At 40.5% G+C, this 23997-nt stretch overlaps 1 protein-coding gene across 1 annotated transcript in view; it reads right to left on the bottom strand.

The window, feature by feature from the left end:
* LOC139749706 (nipped-B-like protein) overlaps positions 1–23997 on the bottom strand; it is a 448638-nt gene that overhangs the window by 341677 nt on the left and 82964 nt on the right. Inside the window, exons 4-5 of the mRNA XM_071663859.1 lie at positions 8653–8920; positions 8397–8542 (exon numbers count right to left, since the gene is read on the bottom strand). Coding sequence (XP_071519960.1) covers positions 8397–8542; positions 8653–8920 — 414 coding nt within the window. The remainder of the gene's footprint in view (positions 1–8396; positions 8543–8652; positions 8921–23997) is intronic.

The raw sequence follows: 23997 nt of genomic DNA, 5'->3' as shown, positions 1-23997 counted from the left end.
TTTCACACACTTTACCAAACTCAGTCACCAGCTTCTGCAGTTTCTCACATGAATCAGCCACCAGCGCTGTATCATCAGCGAACAACAACTGACTCACTTCCCAAGCCCTCTCATCCCCAAAAGAAGGAACAGAGAAGGGGGCCAGGTGAGGATACTCCCATAGAGGCCCAGTCCTCTGTTCCTAACGCTACCTTGCTAACGTGGGAAATGGCGAATAGTTTGAAAGAAGGAAAGAATATATATATATATATATATATATATATATATATATATATATATATATATATATATATATATATATATATATATTATTATTTTTTTTATTATACTTTGTCGGTCTCACGCGTTTGCGAGGTAGCGCAAGGAAACAGACAAAAGAAATGGCCCAACCCCCCCCCCCATACACATGTATATACATACGTCCACACACGCAAATATACATACCTACACAGCTTTCCATGGTTTACCCCAGACGCTTCACATGCCCTGATTCAATCCACTGACAGCACGTCAACCCCGGTATACCACATCGCTCCAATTCACTCTATTCTTTGCCCTCCTTTCACCCTCCTGCATGTTCAGGCCCCAATCACACAAAATCTTTTTCACTCCATCTTTCCACCTCCAATTTGGTCTCCCTCTTCTCCTCGTTCCCTCCACCTCCGACACATATATCCTCTTGGTCAATCTTTCCTCACTCATTCTCTCCATGTGACCAAACCATTTCAAAACACCCTCTTCTGCTCTCTCAACCACGCTCTTTTTATTTCCACACATCTCTCTTACCCTTACGTTACTTACTCGATCAAACCACCTCACACCACACATTGTCCTCAAACATCTCATTTCCAGCACATCCATCCTCCTGCACACAACTCTATCCATAGCCCATGCCTCGCAACCATACAACATTGTTGGAACCACTATTCCTTCAAACATACCCATTTTTGCTTTCCGAGATAATGTTCTCGACTTCCACACATTCTTCAAGGCCCCCAGAATTTTTGCCCCCTCCCCCACCCAATGACCCACTTCCGCTTCCATGGTTCCATCCGCTGCCAGATCCACTCCCAGATATCTAAAACACTTCACTTCCTCCAGTTTTTCTCCATTCAAACTCACCTCCCAATTGACTTGACCCTCAACCCTACTGTATCTAATAACCTTGCTCTTATTCACATTTACTCTTAACTTTCTTTTTCCACACACTTTACCAAACTCAGTCACCAGCTTCTGCAGTTTCTCACATGAATCAGCCACCAGCGCTGTATCATCAGCGAACAACAACTGACTCACTTCCCAAGCTCTCTCATCCCCAACAGACTTCATACTTGCCCCTCTTTCCAAAACTCTTGCATTTACCTCCCTAACAAACCCATCCATAAACAAATTAAACAACCATGGAGACGTCACACACCCCTGCCGCAAACCTACATTCACTGAGAACCAATCACTTTCCTCTCTTCCTACACGTACACATGCCTTACATCCTCGATAAAAACTTTTCACTGCTTCTAACAACTTTCCTCCCATACCATATATTCTTAATACCTTCCACAGAGCATCTCTATCAACTCTATCATATGCCTTCTCCAGATCCATAAATGCTACATACAAATATATATATATATATATATATATATATATATATATATATATATATATTTTTTTTTTTTTTTTTTTTTATACTAATCGCCATTTCCCGCATTAGCGAGGTAGCGTTAAGAACAGAGGATGAGGACTGGGCCTTTGAGGGAATATCCTCACCTGGCCCCTTTCTCTGTTTCTTCTTTTGGGAAAAAAAAAAAAAAAAAAAAAAAAAAAAAAATGAGGGGAGGATTTCCAGCCTCCCGCTCCCTTCCCTTTTAGTCGCCTTCTACGACACGCAGGGAATACGTGGGAAGTATTCTTTCTCCCCTATCCCCAGGGATATATATATATATATATATATATATATATATATATATATATATATATATATATATATATATATATATATATATATATTTTTTTTGCTTTGTCGCTGTCTCCCGCGTTTGCGAGGTAGCGCAAGGAAACAGATGAAAGAAATGGCCAAACCCACCCCCATACACAGGCCTTGATTCAATCCACTGACAGCACGTCAACCCCGGTATACCACATCGCTCCAATTCACTCTATTCTTTGCCCTCCTTTCACCCTCCTGCATGTTCAGGCCCCGATCACACAAAATCTTTTTCACTCCATCTTTCCACCTCCAATTTGGTCTCCCTCTTCTCCTCGTTCCCTCCACCTCCGACACATATATCCTCTTGGTCAATCTTTCCTCACTCATTCTCTCCATGTGACCAAACCATTTCAAAACACCCTCTTCTGCTCTCTCAACCACGCTCTTTTTATTTCCACACATCTCTCTTACCCTTACGTTACTTACTCGATCAAACCACCTCACACCACACATTGTCCTCAAACATCTCATTTCCAGCACATCCATCCTCCTGCGCACAACTCTATCCATAGTCCACGCCTCGCAACCATACAACATTGTTGGGACCACTATTCCTTCAAACATACCCATTTTTGCTTTCCGAGATAATGTTCTCGACTTCCACACATTCTTCAAGGCCCCCAGAATTTTCGCCCCCTCCCCCACCCTATGATCCACTTCCGCTTCCATGGTTCCATCCGCTACCAGATCCACTCCCAGATATCTAAAACACTTCACTTCCTCCAGTTTTTCTCCATTCAAACTCACCTCCCAATTGAATTGACCCTCAACCCTACTGTACTTAATAACCTTGCTCTTATTCACATTTACTCTTAACTTTCTTCTTTCACACACTTTACCAAACTCAGTCACCAGCTTCTGCAGTTTCTCACATGAATCAGCCACCAGCGCTGTATCATCAGCGAACAACAACTGACTCACTTCCCAAGCTCTCTCATCCCCAACAGACTTCTTACTTGCCCCTCTTTCCAAAACTCTTGCATTCACCTCCCTAACAACCCCATCCATAAACAAATTAAACAACCATGGAGACATCACACACCCCTGCCGCAAACCTACATTCACTTAGAACCAATCACTTTCCTCTCTTCCTACACGTACACATGCCTTACATCCTCGATAAAAACTTTTCACTGCTTCTAACAACTTGCCTCCCACACCATATATTCTTAATACCTTCCACAGAGCATCTCTATCAACTCTATCATATATATATATATATATATATATATATATATATATATATATATATATCTTTTTCTTTCAAACTATTCGCCATTTCCCGCATTAGCGAGGTAGCGTTAAGAACAGAGGACTGGGCCTTTGAGGGAATACCCTCACCTGGCCCAATTCTCTGTTCCTTCTTTTGGAAAAAAAAAATGTTCTTCCGCCCACTAGTGATGCTACTACTTTTGTGAATTAAGAACCATTGAAACACAAACCTCACCAGGTGGTAGAGTGACCCGCAGTGTATCGAGACAGACGTCCCCAGAACTTTTTTTAAAGGAGAAGTAAATGTTTATAGTTGTTACTGGAGTGATAGTTTTCATACATGGTGCTCTGACAAGAAAATAGTGAAATTGGAAAAGAATGTAGCTTAGACATTGAAGCTTATTCTTTCATTGAAATGTGAACAAAGGGAGCATTTTTTCAAAGTGATAGAGATGGAAAGCAAAAAGGTGTTTTTCATGAATGTACCGGAAAAGTTGAGGTCCAGATAAACTTTTGGTCTGTCAAGGCTTTATTATGGCGGATGACCAACTACCTACCCTCATGTATCCAAGATATGGTTGTACTTTGTGTAATGAAGACAATTGAGAAACATCATAAGCCAATATTCCAGTTTCATGTTAAGAGAAGTGGTCCAGGCAGTAGGATACAGTGGTTAAATTGATGAAAACTACTATTGACGTTTGTGTAAATAAATTATACATTTCCCTTTTCCATAGCCAGAGGCTGAACCATTATGTGACATTCATTTTTTCTGCTCATTTCAAGCTAGAAGTTTCAGTTTTCTAAATTATTTCTTACATTTTTCATATGTATATATATATATATGTGTGTGTATGTGTGTATATGTGTGTATGTGAGTGTGTATGTATATATATATGTATATCATCCCTGGGGATAGGGGTGAAAGAATACTTCCCTCGCATTCCTCATGTGTCGTAGAAGGCGACTAGAGGGGACGGGAGCTTGGGGCCAGAAATCCTCCCCTCCTTGTATTTCTAACTTTCTAAAAAAATGGGAAACAGAAGGAGTCACGCGGGGAGTGCTCATCCTCCTCATAGACTCAGACTGGGGTGTCTAAATGTGTGTGGATGTAACCAAGATGTGAAAAAAGGAGAGATAGGTAGTATGTTTGAGGAAAGGAACCTGGATGTTTTGGCTCTGAGTGAAACGAAGCTCAAGGGTAAAGGGGAAGAGTGGTTTGGGAATGTCTTGGTAGTAAAGTCAGGGGTTAGTGAGAGGACAAGAGCAAGGGAAGGAGTAGCACTACTCCTGAAACAGGAGTTGTGGGAGTATGTGATAGAATGTAAGAAAGTAAATTCTTGATTAATATGGGTAAAACTGAAAGTTGATGGAGAGAGATGGGTGATTATTGGTGCATATGCACCTGGGCATGAGAAGAAAGATCATGAGAGGTAAGTATTTTGGGAGCAGCTGAATGAGTGTGTTAGTGGTTTTGATGCACAAGACCGGGTTATAGTGAAGGGTGATTTGAATGCAAAGGTGAGTAATGTGGCAGTTGAGGGAATAATTGGTATACATGGGGTGTTCAGTGTTGTAAATGGTGAAGAGCTTGTAGATCTATGTGCTGAAAAAGGACTGATGATTGGGAATACCTGGTTTAAAAAGAGAGATATATATAAGTATACGTATGTAAGTAGGAGAGATGGCCAGAGAGCGTTATTGGATAACATGTTAATTGACAGGCGCGCGAAAGAGACTTTTGGATGTTAATGTGCTGAGAGGTGCAACTGGAGGGATGTCTGATCATTATCTTGTGGAGGCTAAGGTGAAGATTTGTATAGGTTTTCAGAAAAGAAGAGTGAATGTTGGGATGAAGAGGGTGGTGAGAGTAAGTGAGCTTGGGAAGGAGACTTGTGTGAGGAAGTACCAGGAGAGACTGAGTACAGAATGGAAAAAGGTGAGAACAATGGAAGTAAGGGGAGTGGGGGAGGAATGGGATGTATTTAGGGAAGCAGTGATGGATTGCACAAAAGATGCTTGTGGCATGAGAGGAGTGGGAGGTGGGTTGATTAGAAAGGGTAGTGATTGGTGGGATGAAGAAGTAAGATTATTAGTGAAAGAAAAGAGAGAGGCATTTGGACGATTTTTGCAGGGAAAAAATGCAATTGAGTGGGAGATGTATAAAAGAAAGAGACAGGAGGTCAAGAGAAAGGTGCAAGAGGTGAAAAAGAGGGCAAATGAGAGTTGGGGTGAGAGAGTATCATTAAATTTTAGGGATAGGGGATGAAGAATACTTCCCACGTATTCCCTGCGTGTCGTAGAAGGCGACTAAAAGGGGAGGGAGCGGGAGGCTGGAAATCCTCCCCTCTCGTTTTTTTTTTTTTCTTTTTTTAATTTTCCAAAAGAAGGAACAGAGGAGGGCCAGGTGAGGATATTCCACAAAGACGCAGTCCTCTGTTCTTAACGCTACCTCGCTAATGCGGGAAATGGCGGATAGTTTAAAAGAAAAAAGAAAAAAAAAAGATTTTCTGGAAGGAGGTAAATAAAGTGCATAAGACAAGGGAGCAAATGGGAACTTCAGTGAAGGGTGCAAATGGGGAGGTGATAACAAGTAGTGGTGATGTGAGAAAGAGATGGAGTGAGTATTTTGAAGGTTTGTTGAATGTGTTTGATGATAGAGTGGCAGATATAGGGTGTTTTGGTCGAGGTGGTATGCAAAGAGAGAGGGTTAGGGAAAATGATTTGGTAAACAGAGAAGAGGTAGTAAAAGCTTTGTTGAAGATGAAAGCCGGCAAGGCAGCAGGTTTGGATGGTATTGCAGTGGAATTTATTAAAAAAGGGGGTGACTGTATTATTGACTGGTTGGTAAGGTTATTTAATGTATGTATGACTCATGGTGAGGTGCCTGAGGATTGGCGGAATGCATGCATAGTGCCATGGTACAAAGGCAAAGGGGATAAGAGTGAGTGCTCAAATTACAGAGGTATATGTTTGTTGAGTATTCCTGGTAAATTATATGGGAAGGTATTGATTGAGAGGGTGAAGGCATGTACAGAGCATCAGATTGGGGAAGAGCAGTGTGGTTTCAGAAGTGGTAGAGGATGTGTGGATCAGGTGTTTGCTTTGAAGAATGTATGTGAGAAATACTTAGAAAAGCAAATGGATTTGTATGTAGCATTTATGGATCTGGAGAAGGCATATGATAGAGTTGATAGAGATGCTCTGTGGAAGGTATTAAGAATATATGGTGTGGGAGGCAAGTTGTTAGAAGCAGTGAAAAGTTTCTATCGAGGATGTAAGGCATGTGTACGTGTAGGAAGAGAAGAAAGTGATTGGTTCTCAGTGAATGTAGGTTTGCGGCACAGGTGTGTGATGTCTCCATGGTTGTTTAATTTGTTTATGGATGGGGTTGTTAGGGAGGTGAATGCAAGAGTTTTGGAAAGAGGGGCAAGTATGAAGTCTATTGGGGATGAGATAGCTTGGGAAGTGAGTCAGTTGTTGTTCGCTGATGATACAGCGCTGGTGGCTGATTCATGTGAGAAACAGCAGAAGCTGGTGACTGAGTTTGGTAAAGTGTGTGAAAGAAGAAAGTTAAGAGTAAATGTGAATAAGAGCAAGGTTATTAGGTACAGTAGGGTTGAGGGTCAAGTCAATTGGGAGGTAAGTTTGAATGGAGAAAAACTGGAGGAAGTAAAGTGTTTTAGATATCTGGGAGTGGATCTGGCAGCGGATGGAACCATGGAAGCGGAGGTGGATCATAGGGTGGGGGAGGGGGCGAAAATTCTGGGAGCCTTGAAGAATGTGTGGAAGTCGAGAACATTATCTCGGAAAGCAAAAATGGGTATGTTTGAAGGAATAGTGGTTCCAACAATGTTGTATGGTTGCGAGGCGTGGGCTATGGATAGAGTTGTGCGCAGGAGGATGGATGTGCTGGAAATGAGATGTTTGAGGACAATGTGTGGTGTGAGGTGGTTTGATCGAGTAAGTAACGTAAGGGTAAGAGAGATGTGTGGAAATAAAAAGAGCGTGGTTGAGAGAGCAGAAGAGGGTGTTTTGAAATGGTTTGGGCACATGGAGAGAATGAGTGAGGAAAGATTGACCAAGAGGATATATGTTTCGGAGGTGGAGGGAACGAGGAGAAGTGGGAGACCAAATTGGAGGTGGAAAGATGGAGTGAAAAAGATTTTATGTGATCGGGGCCTGAACATGCAGGAGGGAGAAAGGAGGGCAAGGAATAGAGTGAATTGGATCGATGTGGTATACCGGGGTTGACGTGCTGTCAGTGGATTGAATCAGGGCATGTGAAGCGTCTGGGGTAAACCATGGAAAGTTGTGTAGGTATGTATATTTGCGTGTGTGGACGTATGTATATACATGTGTATGGAGGTGGGTTGGGCCATTTCTTTTGTCTGTTTCCTTGCGCTACCTCGCAAACGCGGGAGACAGCGACAAAGCAAAAAAAAAAAAAAAAATATATATATATATATATATTTTTTTTTTATATATATATATATATATATATATATATATTATCCCTGGGGATAGGGGATTAAGAATACTTCCCATGTATTCCCTGCGTGTCGTAGAAGGCGACTAAAAGGGGAGGGAGCTGGGGGCTGGAAATCCTCCCCTCTCGTTTTTTTTTTTTTTTTTTTTTTTTTTTTCCAAAAGAAGGAACAGAGAATTGGGCCAGGTGAGGGTATTCCCTCAAAGGCCCAGTCCTCTGTTCTTAACGCTACCTCGCTAATGCGGGAGATGGCGACTAGTTTGAAAGAAAGAAAAGAAAAAGATATATATATATATATATATATATATATATATATATATATATATATATATACATACGTTGAAATGTATAGGTATGTATATGTGCAAACGTGAGCGTGTATGTATATACATGTGTATGTGGGAGGGTTGGGCCAGTCTTTCGTCTGTTTCCTTGTGCTACCTCCCTAACGCGGGAGACAGCGACAAAGTATAACAAATAAAATAAAAATAAATAATACAAAACATACCACCGAGAATTACATGATTCCATACTGAGTTATGCATACAGTATGCCTATATAAGAAGCACATCATACGCCTGGCATTACTGCTGTCTGAACATTTTTTTCACTTGTAAATCTCATCACATATGTAAGGAACATGCTATCACATCAACAAAGATTAAAAATTCAAGTGCATATTGTGCATAAAAAATATCTTCATAATACCTTAGTGAGGAGAAATAACTTTCTTTTCACCGCAAGTTGTGTAACCTCCGCCACAAGCATCTCATCCACATGTCCCCCTCTCTTCCCTCCTTCCTCATCATTGTCCTCTTCTGAGTCTTCACTGCTTTCCTCTTCACTTTCATCTCCTATATAAAACATGAATCAGTTGCTTCATAAAATACAGTAAAAACTTTTAACATTATTAGATTCATAAACAAAGCCAGGTACACATAACATTTTCTCTAATTTAACTTGCCTCTTCTCTTTCTCTTCTTCTTGTTATGACTGCCTGATTTTCGCCCACTAGGTTGTGGGAGAGGTCCTTGCTTTTGACGCATGATCTCTGTGAAAGCTTCCCGATACCACTGACCAATATAAAAATGTCTTGCATGAAGGAGGGCAACTTCACTTTCAGAATTGACTGCTAGCCAATCTAAGAGCACACGCTGCAAAAACATTGTCCGTTCCTCTTCCTCATTTGATGGTCCTTCATTCTCCCTAATTCTGTCGCTTCCACTCTTATGCTGTAGAAATGAAAAAAAAAAATTCAACCAAAAAGCTATATTTTCCTCATAAAATAAAATCTCAAAATCAAAGGAAAATTAAGTACAGGTCTTACCTCTTTAATCTGGGAACCTTGGAACCTGGCCATTGCCGGACCAGAGAAAAAGCGGAAAAGAAATTGACCCCTAAATCATACATATTTGACAATCCAATCTCATAGTACTCACACAAAGTCTTTACAGAAAGTTTCCTTTATCTAATTTTTTCAGTAACTCCACCTTTTCAAGCATAGGTAATGATTAATGCTTACATTTACTAGCACCTGACACCATCTTCTGCACCTCTTGGTATCCTGGATAAAATCCTGAAGGGCTAATATAAGAAATTAACGTGACTATTAATTAGCTTGGCTGCAGTGTACAGATTTTGGTGCCTTAGTGCTGCTAATAGCACCAACCTGGTTGCAGATCAACTAACAAATAACTAATGGTGGCAGATTCAAAATGTGCCAGACCACAGAGCCCTGGATTTGAGAGGTACAAACTGCATAACTATATCTTATGAAAACATCATGTACAGATTTGGAAATTTCATTTAACCAAATGATCTTTAACCATATCTTAAAAACCTAGTAAATCTTCACCAACAAATTATCTATATATTTCCTTTACTATGGTTGCAGTGCATCAAACTTCTCCCACTAGCATTTCATCATTCACAATACCTTTACTGCTAAAGTGAGGAATCTAAAATATATTACAAGGACCAAAAATCAATATATATGAGACTCATTTGTTAAAAGATTTTTCACTGTTGCTCAAGATCAAACATTTAAAGAAGATGTGAAGTACAGCAATGCTAAAAATCCTCATAACATGGTAAATTTATTAAACCATTCAACATACAACATTTCAATCTTGGAGCATTTACAAGCTACCCAGTAAGTTTGTTATGGAAACCGTACACTGTCACTGGCCACATTACATATAAAAAACCATCAATCACAATTTTTTTAGTTATGGTAACCATATGTCATGCCCAATCAAGTAAGTTTTAGAATCTGACTAGAACTAATGATGTAAAAGTTGTTTTCCCTTTACAGTAAATCAACCGATTGTATATAATGCACTGGGCAGAATAACATGCATATGCTGAATGTGAACAATAGTGACAATGATATCAAACAGTGCATGGACTATATAAACCTTTGATGCACAAATGTTTCCAGCCAGCCCCTCGGTCCATCCACATAGTAAACTAATTTCCACTTGATTCTCATTATTTCATTTTTATTTACTGCTGGTGATGTATAATGTGTGACATATGTTACCAGGGACAGGACAGTTAGACAAGCTAGACAGTCGGTAAATGAAAGGACAATAAAGAACTGTGCCATCCCACCACTCCTAAAAACTTAACCAGGTTGAGTCTATGACTGTCTCCACAAGGTTTAGGTGATATCACATTTCTATATTTTCATTAGGCAGCTTTTCATATGTTCATTGCTGTTAAGGTGTACTTTATATTCTCTAAAGCTTAATTTACCAACTTTCTGACTTCCACCTTTTTGTTTCCTCTAGCCAAACTGGAGTAAGGGATGGGTGAATCTGCTGCAACACACAATGGGTTAAGCACCCATCTCATTATCATTGCCACATGTCTAAAAGAACTTTTAAAAAAATCAGTAAAAACAGTTTTACAAATAATGTGTCAATGAGTATTTCAGCATGGAACAGGAATATCACTTACCAGCCTCTCAAATTGGGAATGGAGTTGATGATATTACAAAACTTCTCTAAAACAATGTTCCTCTTCAAAACCATATAACAACAGAAACTACTAAGGAGTCTCATAATGATGCCTTGTTTTTCACAACTGCCTATTTGTACAGTAAGCTGTGCAGGTTTTACACTTGTGAAGCCCCATCTCTGAAACTTTCTCTACTATCATAAAACTTCTTAAATTTATGTATGTTGTCTCCATTTACCATGTCTCAGTCATCTAATTCCATTCATTTATTCCTTCTATACAATTAAAGTACTTCCTCACATCTTTTTTTATCAAGTTTCTTACTTACTTTCAAGCTATGTCCTCTGGTTGTCACATTCCTTCATCTTTCGAAGAATCATCCATTGTTAACTTCATCAATCTTTTAGAAACTTAGATTGTAATCACTTTACCCTTCACTCCTTTATCTTCCAAGGTAGGAAAGTTTACAACTTCCAGCTTTTCCTGTAACTTAGCCCACATAATCTGGTACAATCTTTGTAGCCCCCCTCCAAAACTTCTCTATTCGTTCCTTGTGCTTCTTTACTTGTGATAACCAAACCTGAGAAGCATACTCTTCTTGGCCTTATGCTAGGTGTGAACAGCTAGCTGAAAATTTCCTTATCCATATATTTGAAAGCTATCTTAATACCAACCAGCAGAAAGTCTGTCTCCTTGACTATTCTCCAAATGAGAGACTCTACTAACAGGTTAAGGAAAATGTCAATTCCCTCATCCTCATGCACAGAATCCTAAAACTTATTTCCTGCTAGATAATAATCATATTGAAGCCTTCCACTTCCTAAAGCTTATTTCCTGCTAGATAATAATCATACTGAAGCCTTCCACTTTGTCCCATCCTCATTGCTCAAGCTGAATTTCATTAACCATGTACAACACCCACTTTGGAAACTGTTTAGATCCCCATGCAAGTTGATGAAATTCTCATCAATTTTCCCTTCCCTCATGATTTTTGCATCAACAAATAAATAGGTACTGGTCCATACCTTCTGGCAAGTCATTCAACCTGATCTAAAACTGTAGCAGTCCCAAAAAAGAACCCTACAGCACAACAATGATAACCTCCAACCATATGGAGAAGGCTCCTCTGACATGCATCCTTTCGTCCATTCCACTGAGATAATCTAATCATTGGAGGGGTCTTCCCCCCTTATTCCTGCCTACTGATCCAGCTTCTTACTCAGCATCTCATACAGTGCAAGCACAATGAAACCTCTTTTAACAGAGCCTGGTGTCATGAATTTTCATCTAACAGACATAAGAAAAAATCATTCAAAGTATATATTATATATCACTGCCATCAAAAGACAAAACAAATAACTCCATCAAACGTAGCAGAAGAACCAACAATTACATCCGCCACCATCTTTGTGTACATTCTTTAAGGCAGTTGTGAACAGCCCACAATAATTCAAATCAGTTCATTCTTGGCTGCTCTCTTTTTAGTAATCTCCTACATGTAGTTAGAGAACACTTTAAACCCACCATGTCTGGAAAACAGCCTACAAGTCCAATTATGGGTAAAGCAACCAAAGTGCCCAGGAAAAAGATTCATACAGACTTACAAATGATTAGTAACATGCAGGGTTAAGTCAGGCAATGTCAGGTATATGTAGGTCAGTTGCTTGGATTGCCTTCCATTACCATTAAAAACAATACTTGATGACAGAGGAGAAAAACAAGTGAGTCCACCACACCTATGTTGCAACAAATTTTTCCCACACAAGAAACAAGCCACTGGAGATGATGGAAAGCAGAATAGAAAGATGGAGGTACACTGTTGGAGTATGGCAATGGTGATCAACAACACCACAAGCTCAAAAAAAATGTGTGAATATTGATTAAATTTAGTTACATATGGTATCAATGTTAACTGTCTCCATTTGTAAAACACCAAAATATTATAAGCAGAGCCATTACTTTTACTGTAGGGAAACCATCTTTGAGCACCTACTAGGGCAAAAATTCACTTAGTCTGAACATATCTCCATCGGCACCAGGTTATAACAACCACTTTAAATGGATTTTTCGCATTACATTCATTGCTAAAAAACACATCTCATTCGTAAAAGATCTCTACATACAAAAAAATCAAACCAGCCTTCCCTTTTGTCTAAGACAGAGCTCACCCTCTTGTATAAAATTAAGAGGTTCATTATACATGGTTTACTTTCTCTAATACAGTGTTGCCTTTCACTTGGGTGAAATTCTCCTAGGTAGAAAGTCATCCATTTGTTTTCTGAGTATTTTTTCTAGTACTTTACAGACCTGTTCAGTAGTTGAGTGCCTCTTCCAGGCCTCATTTACTTACTTCCTGCCCCAGGAATCCCTTTTATCCTTATGAGGCTCCTGCAGTACTTGGGAGGCTGACCACATCCTCAGGTCAGAGACACATGTTGTAAAGTGTTGTGATGTGTGAGCATCTATGTGCGGAGAGTGAAGGGTAACTAAGTGGTAAGCACTCAGTGTCTTCTTCGTGGGCATGAAATATGTTGGAATAGGCTGAAATGGTCATTGTAGCATTATAGTAATGGTGATGACTGGAATACATGGAGGAGAGTGCGACATGTCTGTTTTGTGTTTGTTTTGTGGGATAGAATTTCACAATGAGTTGGGAGGTCGGATGTTTCATGCTTGTCAGGTTATTTCTGGGCGTATATACATGTATATACATGTGTATGGGGGTGGGTTGGGCCATTTCTTTCATCTGTTTCCTTGCGCTACCTCGCAAACGTGGGAGACAGCGACAAAGCAAAATAAATAAATATAATAAATATGTGTTTTGTCTGTCTTACATTTGCTGGGGTTGGAAAATGTGTGAGTAAGGGTTACTGAGGAGTAATGCAGGGGTAAGCATCTTATTTCTACTTGGAGGTTGGTGGTTAGTTATACAGTGGTTTGGGCAGTAGGGTTTTAGTGTTGTTACATAGAACTGAGTGCTGAGTATTCTTTTTTGATGTTAGCTGAGATGGCATGGGCAGCTGAGGCCCTAATCAAGGCCATCCCATCAACACTATATATTGATTCTACTTATTACACATAATCAATGTTAGCAGCTTTGATGCACAAGACCCGGTTATAGTGAGTAATGTGGCAGTTGAGGGTATAATTGGTGTACATGAGGTGTTCAGTGTTGTAAATGGAAATGGTGAAGAACTTGTGGATTTGTGAGCTGAAAAAGGACTGGTGATTGGGAATACCTGATTTAAAAAGAGAGATATACATAAGTATATGTATGTGAGTAGGAGAGATGGCCAGAGGGTATTATTATTGGATAGGAGAGTAATTAATTTATAGGAGTGTAAAAGAGAGACTTTTGGATGTTAATGTGCAGAGAGGTGCAACTGGAGGGATGTCTGATCATTACCTTGTGGAGGCAAAGCTGAAGATTTGCAGAGGTTTTCAAAAAATAATAGAAAATGTTGGGGAGAAAATACTGGTGAGAGTAAGTGAACCTGGAAAGGAGACTTATGTGAGGAAGTACCTGGAGAGATTGAGTGCAGAATGGAAAAAGGTGAGAGCAAATGACATAAGGGGAGTGGGGGAGGAATGGGATGTATTTAGGGATGTAGTGATGGCTTGCACAAAAGATGCATTCGGCATGAGAAAGGTGGGACATAGATTAGATTAGAAAGGGTAGTGAATGGTGGGGTGAAGAGGTAAGATTGTTAGTGAAAGAGAAGAGAGAGGCGCCTGGATGATTTTTGCAGGGAAGTAGTGCAAATGACTTGGAGATGTATAAAAGAAAGCAGGAGGAGGTCAAGAGAAAAGTGCAAGAGGTGAAAAAGAGGGCAAATGAGAGTTGGGGTGAGAGAGTATCATTAAATTCTAGGGAGAATAAAAAGATGTTTTGGAAGGAGGTAAATAAAATGCATAAGACAAGAGAACAAATGGGAACATCAGAGAAGGGGGTAAATGGGGAGGTAATAACAAGTACTGACGAAGTGAGGAGGAGATGGAGTGAATATTTTGAGGGCTTGTTGAAAGTGTTTGATGATAAGAGTGGCAGATATAGGGTGTTATAGTCGGGGTGGTGTGCGAAGTGAGAGGGTCAGGGAGAATGGTTTGGTGAACAGAGAAGAGGTAGTGAAAGCTTTGCATAAGATGAAAGCCAGCAAGACAGCAGAATTTTGGGTGGTACTGTAGTGGAATCTATCAAAAAAAAAGGGGGTGACTGTGTTGACGAATGGTTGGTGAGGATATTCAATATATGCATGAATCATGGTGAAGTGCTTAGGGATTGGCAGAATGCATGCATAGTGCCATTGTACAAAGGCAAAGGGAACAAAGATGAGTGTTCAAATTACAGAGGCATAAGTCTGTTGAGTATTCCTGGGATATTATATGCGAGGGTATTGATTGAGAGGGTAAAGGTATGTACAGAGAATCAGATTGGGGAGGAGCAGTGTGGTCAGGTGTTTGCTTTGAAGAATGTATGTGAGAAATGCTTAGAAAAACAAATGGATTTGTATGTAGCACTTATGGATCTGGAGAAGGCTTATGATAGGGTGGATAGAGATGCTTTGTGGAAGGTTTTGAGAGTATATGGAGAAAATATTTTAACAAGGAGGTAAGGTATGTGTATGAGTAGGAAGAGAGGAAAGTGACTGGTTCCCAGGGAATGTCAGTTTATGGCAGGGGGGTGTGATGTCTCCATGAGTGTTTAATTTGTTTATGGATTAGGTGGTTAGGGAGGGGAATGCAAGAGTTTTTGAGAGAGAAGCAAGTATGCAGTCTATCCTGGATGAGAGGGCTTGGGAAGTGAGTCAGTTATTGTTTGCTAATGATACAGCACTGATGGCTGATTTGGCTGAGAAACTGCAGAAGCTAGTGACTGAGTAAGTGTATGAAAGAAGAAAGTTGAGAGTAAATGTGAATAAGAACAAGTTTATCACATTCAGTAGGGTTGAGGGACAAGTTAATTGAGAGGTAAATTTGAATGGAGAAAAACTGGAGGAAGTGAAGTGTTTTAGATATCAGGAGTAGACTTAGCAGCGGATGGAATCATGGAAGCGGAAGTGAGTCACATGGTGGGAGAGGAAGCGAAGGTTCTGGGAGCAGTGAAGAATGTGTGGAGGATAGTATGTGGTGTAAGAGGGTTTCACTGAGTCAGTAATGAAAGGGTGAGAGAGATGTGTGGTAATAAAAAGTGTGTGGTTGAGAGAGCAGAAAAGAGTGTGTTGAAATGGTTTGGACACATGGAGAGAATGAGTGAGGAAAGATTGACAAAGAAGATATATGTGTCAGAGGTGGAAGGAAGGAAAAGTGGGAAACCAAATTGGAGATGGAAGGATGGAGAAAAAAAGATTTTGAGCGATCGGGGCCTGAACATACAGGAGGGTGAAAAGCTTGCAAGGAATAGAGTGAATTGGAATGGTGAGGTGTAATGGGGTCAATGTGCTGTCAATGGATTGAACCAGGGCATGTGAAGTGTCTGGGGTAAACTATGGAAAGGTCTGTGAGGCCTGCATGTGGAAAAGGAGCTGTGGTTTCAGTGCATTACACATGACAGCTCAAGAGTGAGTGTGAACGGATGTGGCATTTTTTGTCTTTCTGGCGCTGCCTTGCTTAAGGGAAGGGGATGATGCTATTTCGTGGGCGGCAGTGCGACGACGGGAATGCATGAAGGCAGCATGTATGGGTAAGTACATGTGTATATATGTATATGTCTGTGTATGTATATGTATGTATATGCTGAAATGTATATGTATATATATATATATATATATATCCCTGGGGATAGGGGAGAAAGAATACTTCCCACGTATTCCCTGCGTGTCGTAGAAGGCGACTAAAAGGGGAGGGAGCGGGTGGCTGGAAATCCTCCCCTTTCTTGTTTTTTTTTTTTTTTTTTTTTTTTTTTTTAATTTTCCAAAAGAAGGAACAGAGAAGGGGGTCAGGTGAGGATATTCTCTCTAAGGCCCAGTTCTCTGTTCTTAATGCTACCTCGCTAACGCGGGAAATGGCAAATAGTATGAAAAAAAAAAAAAAAAAAAATATATACTGTATTGTTGACTGGTTGGTAAGGTTATTTAATGTATGTATGACTCATGGTGAGGTGCCTGAGGATTGGCGGAATGCGTGCATAGTGCCATTGTACAAAGGCAAAGGGGATAAGAGTGAGTGCTCAAATTACAGAGGTATAAGTTTGTTGAGTATTCCTGGTAAATTATATGGGAGGATATTGATTGAGAGGGTGAAGGCATGTACAGAGCATCAGATTGGGGAAGAGCAGTGTGGTTTCAGAAGTGGTAGAGGATGTGTGGATCAGGTGTTTGCTTTGAAGAATGTATGTGAGAAATACTTAGAAAAGCAAATGGATTTGTATGTAGCATTTATGGATCTGGAGAAGGCATATGATAGAGTTGATAGAGATGCTCTGTGGAAGGTATTAAGAATATATGGTGTGGGAGGAAAGTTGTTAGAAGCAGTGAAAAGTTTTTATCGAGGATGTAAGGCATGTGTACGTGTAGGAAGAGAGGAAAGTGATTGGTTCTCAGTGAATGTAGGTTTGCGGCAGGGGTGTGTGATGTCTCCATGGTTGTTGAATTTGTTTATGGATGGGGTGGTTAGGGAGGTGAATGCAAGAGTTTTGGAAAGAGGGGCAAGTATGAAGTCTGTTGTGGATGAGAGAGCTTGGGAAGTGAGTCAGTTGTTGTTCGCTGATGATACAGCGCTGGTGGCTGATTCATGTGAGAAACTGCAGAAGCTGGTGACTGAGTTTGGTAAAGGGTGTGAAAGAAGAAAGTTAAGAGTAAATGTGAATAAGAGCAAGGTTATTAGGTACAGTAGGGTTGAGGGTCAAGTCAATTGGGAGGTGAGTTTGAATGGAGAAAAACCGGAGGAAGTGAAGTGTTTTAGATATCTGGGAGTGGATCTGGCAGCGGATGGAACCATGGAAGCGGAAGTGGATCATAGGGTAGGGGAGGGGGCGAAAATTCTGGGAGCCTTGAAGAATGTGTGGAAGTCAAGAACATTATCTCGGAAAGCAAAAATGGGTATGTTTGAAGGAATAGTGGTTCCAACAATGTTGTATGGTTGCGAGGCGTGGGCTATGGATAGAGTTGTGCGCAGGAGGATGGATGTGCTGGAAATGAGATGTTTGAGGACAATGTGTGGTGTGAGGTGGTTTGATCGAGTAAGTAACGTAAGGGTAAGAGAGATGTGTGGAAATAAAAAGAGCGTGGTTGAGAGAGCAGAAGAGGGTGTTTTGAAATGGTTCGGGCACATGGAGAGAATGAGTGAGGAAAGATTGACCAAGAGGATATATGTTTCGGAGGTGGAGGGAACGAGGAGAAGAGGGAGACCAAATTGGAGGTGGAAAGATGGAGTGAAAAAGATTTTGTGTGATCAGGGCCTGAACATGCAGGAGGGTGAAAGGAGGGCAAGGAATAGAGTGAATTGGAGCGATGTGGTATACCGGGGTTGACGTGCTGTCAGTGGATTGAATCAAGGCATGTGAAGCGTCTGGGGTAAACCATGGAAAGCTGTGTAGGTTTGTATATTTGCGTGTGTGGACGTATGTATATACATGTGTATGGGGGGGGGGTTGGGCCATTTCTTTCGTCTGTTTCCTTGCGCTACCTCGCAAACGCAGGAGACAGCGACAAAGTATAAAAAAAAATAATAAAATATATATATATATATATATATATATATATATATATATATGTGCATGTGTGGGCGTTTATGTATATACATGAGTATGTGGGTGGGTTGTGCCATTCTTTGTCTGTTTCCTTGCAGTATATCACTAACGCAAGAGACCGGTTAAGTATAATAAAATAAAAAAAAATCAATGTTTCCTGTGTCAGTGAGGTAGCACTAGGAAACAGACAAGAAATGGCCCATCCACTCATATACACGTAAATATACATAAATGCCCATATACGCACATATACATATCAACATATACATACACAGACATGTACAGGTACACCATCGATTTTCCGCTACTCTTGGTTCCAAAGCCTTGCTGGATTAACCATTTTTCCAGACCAACCATGGACACATAATAATAATTCATCAATACACCTCTAACCCACTAATCATACATCTCCCATGTGTCTTAAGTATACCATGGACTGCTAGAAATTTAAATTAAACAAATATTAAATGTCTGAGCACCCTAAGATGGTAAGTCTATCCTTAGATTGTTCGAATCCTGTGGGGTCTTCTTCATATTCCACAGTGCGCATCGCCAGAATAATGCAGTTTCATTTGCATTATACACCTGCCCAGGACTGAGGTGCTCGTCAGCTATGAGTTTCGCAAATTCATCCATATACTCAGCAGCTCCTTTGTGGTTTGCAGACTGCTTTTCTCCACACACTTCATTTATGAAAATTCCATGATGCTTCCTGAATCTTTGAAGCCATCCTTCACTATAGTCACATTCATGTTGTGATTTAAGTTCTTTATGGAACAACTTAGCCTAGTCCATTATCATGCTACCTGACAAGTCCACTCCATCACTCCGACACTGATGAAACCATTCCATTATCACTCGATTGTGCTCAGTACTCTTACCATCATTCATAGTTTTTCTAATCGTCATTTGCTTCTTGGAATCATTGGCTGTATAGAATTTCAATATTTTCTCCCTTTGCTTCTTTATTTCATGAACATTTGATGAACCAATACTGTAGATGTCACACAGCTTACGCACCGAAACACCACGGTCCATTTTTTCATCTTCTACTTTAACTTGGATTGATTTGGACTGGTGTTTATGTTTGACACCAAGATTGACATTCTCATGTGTCTTATAAGCCATAGCTAAGGTTAAATTTAAGCAAAATTAGCTAGGAATCACAGAATTGCAGTATCACCATTAACAAGTGCAGTGTAAAGAATGTAAATAAGTGCACCCAACACACAATGCCATTTGTGGCCACCCAGTAAACTAGTCTGGTGGCCATGGTAATTTCAAGTTCCCTCGCGTAATTTTGTCCAGACTAAAGGAGGTGCCAAACCATCAGTTGCCGGAAATTCGGTGGTGTACCTGTACATATATACACACGTACATATTCATACTTGCTTGCCTTCATCCATTCCTGTCACTACCCCACTCCATAGGAAACAGCATCACTGCCCCCTGCTTCAGTGAGGTAGCACCAGGACAGCAGACAAAAAAGGCCACATTTGTTCAAACTCGGTCTCTGTCATGTGTAATGCAGCAAAACCACAGCTCCCAGGCCCCACGTACCTTTCCATAGTTTAACCCAGACGCTTCACATGCCTTGGTTCAGTCCATTGACAGCACGTCGACCCTGGTATACCACATAGTTCCAATTCACTCTATTCATTGCATGCCTCTCACCCTCCTGTATGTTCAGGCCCAAATCGCTCAAAATTTTTTTCACGCCATCATTCCACCTCCAGGTACCAATTTCAATGATTAACCCCTAGGGGAGGATGAACAGATGGGTTGACTGTGGACTGACTGCCACAACCAGGAATCAAACTTATGCACTTGACCTGGGCAGCCCATGAATGAGTTATAGTCAGGAATGCTAACCACTACACCATGGGAGTCCATGTCGTGGTGGGACTGTACTGGGAGGATCTTTGTTATACTCTGAAGGTGTTGAGTGTTTGTGGGTGTTAAACAGCCAGAGAATGTTCTAAATGCACAATTTTGTGGTTTGCAGCTTTGTTATATTTGCTTTTGTGAGGGTCAAAGACTAGGCAGGCAAGGAATAGCTCAGGAACTGTTTGTATAGGATGTTTAGGGTTTCTTTCTCTTCTTAGCATTCTGATGGTATATATTTTGGGTGTTGCTTTTGTGCTGATTTTACTGATGTGTGTTCATGTGATGTTAGAATGGCTGGTGTTTTGTTCAATGGGAGAGACTGTCCATTCAATGTGACTGAAGGACATGAGTTAGATTCATCTCAATCTATGTGGAGATGTAGACATTCTGTTCTGGGTGAGTCACTGTTCCAATTGTATCATGTAGTGCTGTATGTTTGATGTAGCTACTAAAGTGTCTGGGTGTTGTGATGTAACAGATGGGTAAGATGTTTGCCCTTTTCCACTCCTTCAGCACAGTGCCTTTCTCCAGTGTATCTGAATACATCTTCAGGAAATATGATGAAATTTCATTAGGATCATAAGCCTTGTATAGGCCAAGACCCATTAGTATTGTTAATGTCTTTTCTAGACTTTTCAATGTTTCTAATACCTCCTCACCATACTTACTCATTAGAGTCAGGGCGACAGTGTCTTCCAAAATGAAAACATTTTGTACCATGTAATTCAGTTTCTCAAATATCCTTTCATTATCTTTTACAATTCTTCCCTCTGAATTCTTTATCCTAATTTGCTGCGCTTTTAACTAAATGTATACTCCCAATGCACAAATGTTAAAGTTTTGGATTCTATACTACCTTGTCCACAATGTTCTTTTCATATACTCTTTGTTTTTCCATTTTCACCCTGCTATATTCATTCCTTGTTCCCTTATACTGTGCAAATACTGGGTGGCTGGAGTATCACCTATGTTTTCTCCAATGCATATCTCAAAGTTCTACAACTTGTTAATATCTTTTATAAACCCATTACTCCCTCTTTTCCAACTTCCCCTCTATATTTGGGGCTAAAAGTACCTATGTTCCTGTTCCTTCATTATACATTTCTTTGAACCTTTCCCACACAATGGCTACAAAATTCTATTTCTTAATTTATGTCACCATAGAAATTATTAAGGTCCAAGTAATTTCTACTATCATGTCTCCTCTTTACGTCCTGTCTCATCTCTGCTCTCTTAATTCCCTCAATCAATCATATAATCACACTTAAGCATTACTTGATCATTCTTTCCAACTGGTGTGATTTTTTTTCATACTCTCGGTATCTATATCATTGATGGTGTAACTGTCCATCTCATCCTAGTATAATTATTGACATGTTGGTTCAGGACTATTCATGGATCTGGAGAAGGCATATGATAGAGTTGATAGACATGCTCTGTGGAAGGTATTAAGAATATATGGTGTGGGTGGCGAGTTGCTAGAAGCAGTGAAAAGTTTCTGTCAATGATGTAAGGCATTTGTTCGAGTAGGAAAAGAGGAAAGTGACAGATTCTCAGTGAATGTTGGTTTGCGGCAGGGGTGTGTGATGTCTCCATGGTTGTTTAATTTGTTTATGGATGGGATGGTTAGGGAGGTAAATGCAAGAGTTTTGGAAAGAGGGGCAAGTATGCAGTCTGTTGTGGATGAAAGGGCATGGGAAGTGAGTCAGTTGTTGTTTGCTGATGATACAGCGCTAGAGGCTGATTTGGGTGAGAAACTGCAGAAGCTGGTGACTGAGTTTGTTAAAGTGTGTGAAAGAAGAAAGCTGAGAGTAAACGTGAATAAGAGCAAGGTTATTAGGTACAGTAAAGTTGAGGGACAAGTCAACTGGGAGGTAAGTTTGAATGGAGAAAAACTGAAGGAGGTGAAGTGTTTTAGATATCTGGGAGTTGATTTGGCAGAAGATGGAACCATGGAAGCGGAAGTGAGTCACAAGGTGGGGGAGGCGGCGAAAGTTCTGGGAGCGTTGAGAAATGTGTGGAAGGTGAGAACATTAACTTGGAAAGCAAAAATGGGTATGTTTGAAGCAATAGTGGTTCCAACAATGTTATATGGTTGCGAGGCGTGGGCTATGGATAGAGTTGTGCGCAGGAGGGTGGATGTGCTGGAAATGAGATGTTTGAGGACAATATGTGGTGTGAGGTAGTTTGATCGAGTAAGTAATAATAAGGTAAGAGAGATGTGTGGTAATAAAAAGACTGTGGTTGTGAGAGCAGAAGAGGGTGTTTTGAATTAGTTTGGTCACATGGAGAGAATGTGTGAGGAAAGACTGACAAAGAGGATATATGTGTCAGAGGTGGAGGGAACGAGGAGAACTGGGAGACCAAATTGGAGGTGGAAAGATGGAGTGAAAAAGATTTTGAGCGATCAGGGCCTGAACATGCAGGAGGGTGAAACGCGTGCAAAGAATAGAGTGAGTTGGAACGATGTGGTATACCGGGGTCGACATGGTGTCAATGGATTGAACCAGGGGATGTGAAGCTTCTGGGGTAAACCATGGAAAGTTTTGTGGGGCCTGGATGTGAAAAGGGAGGTGTGGTTTCAGTGCATTACACATGACAGCTAGAAACTGAGTGTGAACGAATGTGGCCTTTGTCGTCTTTTCTTAGCACTACCTCGCATGCATGCAGGGGGAAGCGGTTGCCATTTCATGTGTGGCGGGGAGACAATGGGAATGAATAAAGGCAGCAAGTATGAATTATGTGCGTGTGTATATATGTATATGTCTGTGTATGTATATTTATGTATACATTGAAATGTAAAGGTATGTATATGTGCGTGTGTGGACGTGTATGTATATACATGTGTATGTGGGTGGGTTGGGCCATTCTATTATCTATTTCCTTACGCTACCTCGCTAACACGGAAAACAGCGACAAAGTATAATAAATAAATAAATAAATAAATAAATAAATAAATATAATATTCTTTTTTCTTTTTATTTTGCTTTGTTGCTGTCTCCCATGTTTGCGAGGTAGCGCAAGGAAACAGACGAAAGAAATGGCCCAACCCAACCCTATACACATGTATATAAATACACGTCCACACACGCAAATATACATACCTATACATCTCAATGTACACATATATATACACACACAGACATATACATATATACACAAGTACATAATTCACACTGACTGCCGTAATTTATTCCCATCGCCACCTTGCCACACATGGAATAACATACCCCTCACCCCTCATGTGTGCGAGGTAGCGCTAGGAAAAGACAATAAAGGCCCCATTCGTTCACACTCAGTCTCCAGCTGTCATGTAATAATGCCCGAAATCAAAGCTCCCTTTCCACATCCAGGCCCCACACAACTTTCCATGGTTTACCCCAGACGCTTCACATGCCCTGATTCAATCCACTGACAGCACGTCAACCCAGTATACCACATCATTCCAATTCATTCTATTCCTTGCATGCCTTTCACTCTCATGCATGTTCAGGCCCCGATCACTCAAAATCTTTTTCACTCCATCTTTCCACCTCCAATTTGGCCTCCCACTTCTCCTTGTTCCCTCCACCTCCGACACATATATCCTCTTGGTCAATCTTTCCTCACTCATTTTCTCCATGTGACCAAACCATTTCAAAACACCCTCTTCTGCTCTCTCAACCACGTTCTTTTTATTTCCACACATCTCTCTTACCCTTACATTACTTACTCGATCAAACCACCTAACACCACATATTGTCCTCAAACATCTCATTTCCAGCACATCCACCC

This window comes from Panulirus ornatus, chromosome 8 (assembly GCF_036320965.1).
Source record: "Panulirus ornatus isolate Po-2019 chromosome 8, ASM3632096v1, whole genome shotgun sequence".
Lineage (NCBI taxonomy): Eukaryota > Metazoa > Arthropoda > Malacostraca > Decapoda > Palinuridae > Panulirus > Panulirus ornatus.
This window is presented reverse-complemented; position numbering and strand designations above follow the sequence as displayed.